The 8648-nt window shown below is 41.5% G+C and overlaps 1 protein-coding gene across 1 annotated transcript; it reads left to right on the top strand.

Annotated features, from left to right (window-relative positions):
- Positions 1–3194: 3194 nt before the first annotated feature.
- LOC107395637 (zinc finger protein 879) lies at positions 3195–7840 on the top strand. Its single transcript, XM_015975057.3, has 3 exons — positions 3195–3485; positions 3821–3994; positions 5594–7840. The coding sequence occupies exons 1-3, from the start codon at positions 3311–3313 to the stop codon at positions 6868–6870; spliced, it is 1626 nt and encodes a 541-aa protein (XP_015830543.3). The 5' UTR covers positions 3195–3310; the 3' UTR covers positions 6871–7840.
- Positions 7841–8648: the final 808 nt, after the last annotated feature.

The raw sequence follows: 8648 nt of genomic DNA, 5'->3' as shown, positions 1-8648 counted from the left end.
CAATGATCCCACAATAATGTGAAGCTGACAAAAACAATAACAGTAGAAAATACTGCCAGTCCGCTAAAAAAAATCAGACATTGCTTTTGAATTGTGGTTCAGCAGAATATGAAAGAGAAACAAAAAATCTAATGGAAATGTCCTCAACAAAAAGGATGGAACCTTTAATGTTTAGTTGCTCAACCTTTTGAGTCATTCATTCCAATCAGGCAATTTCTTTAACACTCATATTAACTTGATCAAAAACCAAAACGATCGTGTTGTGAACCAGTGATTCTGTTCAGGCAAACTGCAGGAAATAAACCACCAGAACCTCAGATACAACAAATGAGTCCACAGTCTCACTCGTCTGGAAATGAGATGTTAAAGTTTGTGTTATCAAACAGCAGGAAACCCTTTGTTCCACCAGAACACCATGAAGGAAGATGTGGACAGGATGACATCATTAAGGTAAAGGGCCAGTTGTTCTGGCCTTATTACCAAGGAGAAATAGAAAACTATATTATGAGCAGCTGTGAGCATTACTTGTAACTTTAGCTCTAGAAGGAAATCTATAGGGAAAAAAATCCTTATTTACTGTTGCATTAGCATATATCCAATAACTATTATTAAAACTTCTAAGTGATCACTGGATGTAGATTAAATAAAATTTGGGGTCATCCCAATATAAAAATGCTGCTGCAAAAATGTTTATTACATGGTCAGTTTTACAGGTTTTCACTCTTATCAACAGTGGAATGATGGACAACCAAGGGAATTGGTTTGAAGTTGCCAGCACATGACTCCTGAAAATGGTTATACAACAGCGAACCATCTTTTGAAGGAAATTTTGGAAGTAAATACAAGATTGCTGCTGCAAATATGGATAAGATGCTGGCATGACAATCCATAAAATCACAGGGAGCCAAAGAACTTCGATCATACGCTCTGTACTGACGTGGATGTTGCAACGTAATGCAGGAACTTGATTATGTGGAGGAACTGAACATGCCATCAAGTATAAAAATAATTGTTTCAAAGTTGCCATTCAAGTTAAGAGAAGGTTGGGGAACTAAAGCTCATGACATCATGGAGCAACGTAACTGCAGAGCTCAGCTAAAGGACTTGGTGGCATTTCTGGAAAGACGTGACAATTTGAACTGATCCCATTTATGGAGACATGGAACATGCGCAAAATCAAACAGGCTGTTTTCGACCATCCAAGTTTAAGCAACAGCATTCAGGTGGACTAAAGAGGAGCTTTGCTACAACTATAAAGGCATAAACACGTATTGGATGGGTCGCAAGAAAGGCTGTGCTGTTGCTGCACAAACATGAAAACTGTCAGACTTTCAGGAATAAGAAGCACGGAGGCAAAGTATCGTTTTAAAAGGAAAAGGGTGTATGTTTGCCTGAGTTTTGGGCACATTAGTTGCGATTGTAATATCAAGGAAATGCATCTTGGCATTTGATGATTTGGTGCAAGCTGAAATAGCAATCATACGTTGCTGTCAGCAACAACAATTCAAGGAAGAACTTGCAGCATTGTCTGAAAGGAAATCAGTCAGCAAACAAAGTTAAATGTACAAGCTGGATCCAACATTGGATGACCACTTGCTTAAAGTTGGTGAAAGATTAAGCAAAGGAGCAATGCCACTGCAAACACGTTGCTAAGCTTATTCTGAGGCACATTCATGAAACGTTAGGTCATGCAATCACACCTTAGCCATTGCAAGGAGAAGGTATTGGATCATTCATGGAAACTCAATGGTGAGAAGAATTCTTTCCCATTGTAAGTTTTGCAGACGCCATAACGCTCGAGCAATGGACCAAAAAATGGCCGACCTTCCATAGCAGAAAGTCACTCCTGATTTACCACTATTTTCAAATGTTGGAATCGATTATTTTCAGCCTATTGATGTAAATAAAGGAAGATGATGTCCTCTAAGCAACCAGAGCAGAACACTTAGAAGTTGTAAACTCCTTAGGAACAGATGACTGTATAAATGCTCTACAATTCTTCATCAGCACATGAGGACACTGATGCTGCTCTTCTCTGGGACCTGCACTCAGGATCCTGACCTGTTTATCTCCACCTGCTCCCCTCACTATTTAAATCCCCCACCTCCCTGTCCTCTCTGCCAGATTATCTTGTGTGCTTCTCTGCTACAGATATCCAGCCATCTATCCAAGACTAAGTTCATGTTCCAGTCTTCTGTTCCGACCAAGATTATGCCCCTGACCTCACCTCTTGCTCTGCCCTTCCTGGATCCTGTTTGCCTTTCTGCCTCACCGATACCTGACCCGTTTTCTCTGGATATTGACCACCGAGACCTGCCTAATCCTACTGCAAGTCTTCAAATCTCTGCCTCCATATGACCTCTTGCCTGCCTTGTGTGTTTCAAGTGAATTCTGGATATCGACCCCTGTGAGCATTTTTGCCTTGGCTCTCCTCCCTCCACTTCCCACACAGAGCCCCCCCCCCCCCCCCACACACACACACACACACTCCCACCCCACCCCACCCCTGCCGTCTGACATCTCTCCTGCTGAAATTCCTGGCTGCCAATCTCCACTGCAGGTTAGTTAAGCAGCTCTGTCATCTCTCTGGTTCTGGAAACATTCAAGAAATCAGTCCCTCACCTGCTCTTCTCTCTCTCTCTCTCTCTCTCTCTGCAGCTCCTCCAAGCATTTTTTTTTTCATCCCAAGCAACCATCCTCAGTTTGATTCAATAAAACATCTTTTACTGCTTATCCTGTGTTGTGTGGCAGAATTTCCGGGTCTTGCCAGTGGATCATTACAGACAAGTAATCTACATCAGATCCGACAAAGGAACAAACTTTGTGGGAGCCCCAAGAGAACCGTAGAAAACCCTTAGGGCCCTGAATCATGAAAGGATTCAAGGAGCCCTTATTCCCTCTGGAGTACAATGGCCTTTCAATTCACTTTTTGGCCCCCATCATGGTGCCATATAGGAGTGTATCATACGCATGGCGAAACGCATTTTGTAGTCTGTTTTAAAACAGATTTTGGACATTAAAGAAGAAGCATTAAAGATGTTAAAGTGTTTATTCTTTAAATAACATTAATTTGTTCATGTAAGACCTTTAGTTTGAATTTTCTTTGTTGATGATGATTATTATTATTACTAAAACAAATACGTAAATGCCCCCCCCCCCTCCTTTTTACTCTCCCGGTCAGTAGGTGACAGTAATGCTCATTTGAGTTGTTGTGTCAACAACCATTAGGCTCACCCATATGTATGTCGATGGGCTCACCGATGAGATGTTTCTTCACCAGTGAAAGGACAATGCTGATGAGCACTAGCTCATGAGGAGACAATATGCGAAGCAGCGACTGGATGTAACAGCGGGAGAAACATCGGAGACTTTTGAACCAAGGGCTGAAGTGAATGAGCAGGATCTGTTACGTTTGGAGGAAAATGAGCAGCAAAGAAAACGTCTCGGTGCTATTTTAAATCCCAGCGATCAACGGAACATTCGTGGTTTGTATATTTTATTTTCTCCTGTCAAGTGCGGTGATGTCAGTTCCAGTTTAGTTAGTCTGCAGCTAGCTAGTCGAGCTTTTTGCTAACATGTTTGTAGCTTAGCATGCTAACTGATGAAAGACCTACCCAAAACAGATCAGAGCTTTTAATAAAAGTGTCTCTGAACAAACGAAACCCGAATAACCACACATTTGTGTTAAATGCTGTCAGCGTGAGGGCTCCTAACCTATTTTTCAGAGACACTGTCCTTCATCAAGTATTGCAATAACAAGTGATGCATGTGTGAATATAAAGTTGTCCTTGATGTTCACGTGCTTCGGGGTTCCCTTCAGATGTGCAGACGGTGCTGATTAAAGAAGAACCAGATGCAGACTGGAGGCCTGGTGTGGACCTGCAGGACCCAGAGTTCCTCAGCATGAAGGAGGAAGAGGAGCCGTTCAGTGTGGTGATGGAGACTGATACAACCAGGACTTCATCCACCAAATTTCCATTGGAAAATGGGGAAGGTGATCAACAAACACCACCAGTAATGCATAAGTAGAGAGAAAACATAAAGCAAGGATGTCAAAGATAAATAATTCTGAAAGGCACAAGCTAAGATGTCCAAGCAGAGAGAATGACACCTGAAAGTGTGTGTGTGTGTGTGTGTGTGTGTGTGTGTGTGTGTGTGTGTGTGTGTGTGTGTGTGTGTGTGTGTGTGTGTCGTGAATGTTATTGTTTACATCCGGATAATAGTGCACAATGCAGGAGAGCAAAAACGTAGTCTCCAGCCATTATCCAGAGCTGTATTGTTGATATTTAAGCTAAAATAAAAACTTAAGGATTTAGATATTACTCCTTTACATCATCTAACACATCTTTGTGTAGATGATCAAAGAGAAACATCTCAAAGCTAACTGTGTTTAGTGCAAAGCTTCCAGATCCGTTTGAATTTGCTAACGAGCTGTGAGATGACAGTCCTCAGAACTGGCAGCTGGACTCTTCACCGCTGAAGCAACGAAGATGCAACCAGATCTCTTCTGGGTTGAGCGGGTTTATGTTGAAGGATCATCGAGTCACTATTCATCTTTGGAGATAAACAGATTCTCTGTTTATTTCTGACGAGTCAAGTATACAGAAATGCAAAGTGAAAAGGATTAGGGGCTACTTGCTCCAAACTATCAGTGTCCTAGTGGTAGAGTGTCCACCCTGGGACTGGGAGATCGGGGTTCAAATCCCAGTTGGGTCGTACCAAAGACTTTACAAATGGGACCCAATGCCTCCCTGTTTGATATTCAGTTTTAAGGGGTTAGATTAGGGGGTTAGTTCCTGAGCGCAGCCACAGCTGCAGCTCACCGCTCCCCACGGGGATGGGTCAAATGCGGAGATGTGTAATGATGACTGATGGGACTTTAACTTCACAACACAAGAACAAATGGGCAAATCTCAGGAGGGACAAACCGTTCATAAATGCATAAATAAGCTACTTTTATAAATTTGCCAACCCTGACGAGCTCCGTAAACAAAATGATTGACACCAAAAGCTGCCTGCTCCAATTTCAGAACCTGTGTAATTAATAAAAAGAAACTAATTTACCTCGGTTACAAAGGCATACAAGTCATTGTTCGTGTCTGGACATGTGGGACAGATACTTAATTTTTTTATTCTGTCATGACACTTTGGCTCCGACAAACTCTCTCTGTGGCTGTTAACCATTGCCTTCGGTGTATTTTATCAACTGGAAACCTGTCAAATTTAACGTTATCCCTTTTTCAGTGTGCGGCCAAGTGATGTCTCTGTTTTTCCAAGTTGTCTGAGTTTTTCAGAAGGATCTCTTGTCTTGTACGGGTTAAGTTTCAGGAGGCTTTGTTGACATCCAGCATTAGGTATTTGTAACCTTCACCGCTAATCGGGAGGTTTGGATCATTATTATTTATTTATGTATTTATTTATTTGCATTATTGTTATGCAATACAATCAGAAAACTTGTGTGAGCTCATGGAGAAAGAAAATACAACTTTGACTTTCAGACCAGGAGTTGTGTTTACTCAGCGACCCCTTCAATAACAAGTGGTGCATGTGTGAATTTAAAGTTGACATTGCCTTTAATGTTCATGTCTTTCAGAGTTCCCTGCAGATGTGCAGACGGTGCTGATTAAAGAAGAGTCAGCTGAAGATTGGAGGTCTGGTGTGGATCAGCTGGATGCAGAGTCCTTCAGCATGAAGGATGGAGATGAGGAGCAGTTCAGTGGGATGGAGACGGATACCACCAGGACATCATTTAATGCACTTTCTTTTCAGCCTGAGGAAGATGAACCCCAGCTGTCGCTGCACTATCGGCTCCAAACAGAAGATCTTCCAGCCAGCAGGTCCACATACCAAACAAAAGCAGCAAGAGGTGGAGAGGGTTGTAAAGGTGCAGATATTACCAGGAACCCACATCTAAATCCTCATGAAGAGGATTCCAGCTCTTCAGTGAACGAAGTCAGTGAGGATGATGAAGATGACCAGGATGGGAACAATTCTAACTCTCGGCTGAAACTCTTGTCAGACTTTGAGCCAAACGCTGAATATGGCAATAAAGTGAGGAAGAAGAGAAGGTCTTCTCAGCCAGGTGTCAACACCGTTAACAAATCTTTTCTCTGCTCTGATTGTGGGAAACCGTTTCTCCACAAGCGCTCCCTTCAGAGACATCTGGCAAGTCATTCAGGAATTAAGTCTTCAAGAACTTTGGCTAACAAGAAATGTGTTGGAGAGAAGAAGAATGTAGATTCTCACAGGAAAGACCCGAGTGGACAAAAATCACTGTGTTGTGATTACTGTGGTAAAATATTTAACATGAAATCAAACTTAAACTCCCATGTGCGAATTCACACAGGAGAGAGACCATATGCTTGTGATATTTGTGGCCAACGTTTTAGCCAAAAACCGCATCTAAACACACACGCAAGAACCCACACCGGAGAGAAGCCATTTGTTTGTGATGTTTGTGGACAAAGGTTTAGCCGAAAGACGCATTTGGACAGACACATGAGAGTCCACACGGGACAAAAACCTTTCACTTGTGATGTTTGTGGACAAACATTTAGCCAAAGCACTAGTTTGAACACACACACAAGAATCCACACGGGACTAAAACCTTTTTCTTGTGAGATTTGTGGACAAAGATTTAGCCAAAAGACAAAGTTAAACACGCACATGAGAATCCACACAGGGCAGAAACCCTTCGCGTGTGATATTTGTGGACGGCGGTTCAGTGATAAAAGAAACCTAAATACACACATGAGGATCCACACAGGACAGAAACCGTTCGCTTGTAATATTTGTGGACAAAGATTTAGTATTAAGACAAATTTGAAGAGACACATCAGAATCCACACAGGAAGCAAAGCACTGAATTGACTCTGGGCACAAATGTGAGTCCACTCAGGATGAAAAAGAAAGCAGCTCCTAGACACTGATGAGACTTCACACAGAATTAAAGGTGCAATAAATTATAATTTTACAGTGAAACAGTAATCCAAAAGCTAATGTCTCAGTCATGTTAGAAGGAAGGTTCCATTATAACATATTTCCTTCTCAGACACCCCCAGGCGTTGTCAGTCACTTTCCTGTCTCCATACTTCCTGGTTCCAGAGCCAGTCATATTTGAGTTCGTGGTGTCGCCAAGTCTGCACCGGCTGCAATTTGTAATTTGATTCCTGCCAGCAAAGAGGGTCAGTGTTGTGGAAAGAATGCTAGCCAGTACAAGAACTGGCCCAGAAGTTATATCTTGTACCCCTAAGAAGCCAGAACCTCCTATTTGTTTTACTCTGATATCGGGTAAAGAAGACTAGAGGGTAACGTTGGGCAATTAGAAAAAAATAAATAGATCTAAAAATAACTCAAGCTACTTTTTTTCTATTACCAACAACTTGATATTACAAATGTATTTATCGACTTACCAGCTTACAGTGTATGACTCGTCTTTGCTCGTCAGTTGCTCAAAGCGGACTTGTTTGTTTTGATACATGGACTGCAGTACCCAAGTTTGACCAGAGGATGTCATACTCCATTCACCTTTAATATTATGCGGTTTCAAGATTTGTTGTTAAACGCTCTGTGTTGTTTAACTATTTTAGTTCTAATTAATGTTTGTATAAATATTTTTAATAAGAAAGTAAAAGACCAACTGTGCTGTTGCAACCAGATACTGATCGCTGAAATTTGAAAATGTTAAGAACTTGCCATTTATTTATTGTAAAAACGTTCTGAGTTTGATTTCTTTGAAAAGAAAATGTACATGATTTCTCTAACAAGAAACATGTTCGTGTATAGATTAGTATTACACTGCTCAAAAATTAAAGGGAGACATTAAAGAAACTAAATCCTACGCAATCCACTTTTTGAAGCTTTGACCTGTTACTAAAACTCGGTTAAATTGTCACAAATGGATAAATGTGAAGATGAGCCGACAGCTTTATAAATACCTAGAATTATTTAGCTTTTGAAGCATGTTTGTTTTGAGATATTTGTGGTCGCATGTCTTGGGGAATTGCTTTTTTGTGGGTCTGAAGCTGAAACCAACTGTGTTCAACCATTGGAAGAGAAGGCGAGATGGAGACTTGATGCCCTCCAGTGGCGACAAGATGGAAATACACTATGGTCTATATACTGGAGAGCCCCTCTGTGCATGACTGGTTTTATTGATTTTAGCACATCTTTTAATTTTATTCAGCTCCATTTCCTTTTGAAGAAATGGATACAGTTGGATGTGAACTATTTTTTATTTAGGTGGTATCAGTCTTTTCTGTCTCTTAGGCCACAGCAGTCAGTGAAGTCATTCCCTTTTTTTTTTACTCTTTAATGACTGTGTTTGCTCCAAGCCACATCAGTATGCAGTGAAGTGCATTGATAACACTGTTACTTGATCTGCTAACCACAAGACCTGGAGCTGTGCAGTGCATGTCTGTAAGCTGGTGTGATGCTCACCAACTCCATATTGACAGAAAAGACAGTGGAGATGCTGGCAGGTCCTGGGTCAGTCTAGACTACCCCCAGTGACTGATTGTCCATAAACACAACATCTGGCAGCTGAGCTTACATGGATAAGGATTTTAGCTGGCAGGCACCAGTGAACAATCTTTGGGCTCTGATCCATCAGTGTTTATGCTTTCTTCAGACCTGGGCGGTTTAGTGTT

This window comes from Nothobranchius furzeri, chromosome 6 (assembly GCF_043380555.1).
Source record: "Nothobranchius furzeri strain GRZ-AD chromosome 6, NfurGRZ-RIMD1, whole genome shotgun sequence".
Classification (NCBI taxonomy): domain Eukaryota; kingdom Metazoa; phylum Chordata; class Actinopteri; order Cyprinodontiformes; family Nothobranchiidae; genus Nothobranchius; species Nothobranchius furzeri.
This window is presented reverse-complemented; position numbering and strand designations above follow the sequence as displayed.

What these genes read in the sequence shown, in the direction of transcription:
- LOC107395637 (XM_015975057.3), top strand. Translation starts at nt 3,311, where the DNA reads ATGAGGAGACAATATGCGAAGCAGCGACTGGATGTAACAGCGGGAGAA. An exon ending in CGATCAACGGAACATTCGTG is followed by an intron (nt 3,486 to 3,820) that starts GTTTGTATATTT and finishes GGTTCCCTTCAG; the next exon opens with ATGTGCAGACGGTGCTGATT. An exon ending in TCCATTGGAAAATGGGGAAG is followed by an intron (nt 3,995 to 5,593) that starts GTGATCAACAAA and finishes CATGTCTTTCAG; the next exon opens with AGTTCCCTGCAGATGTGCAG.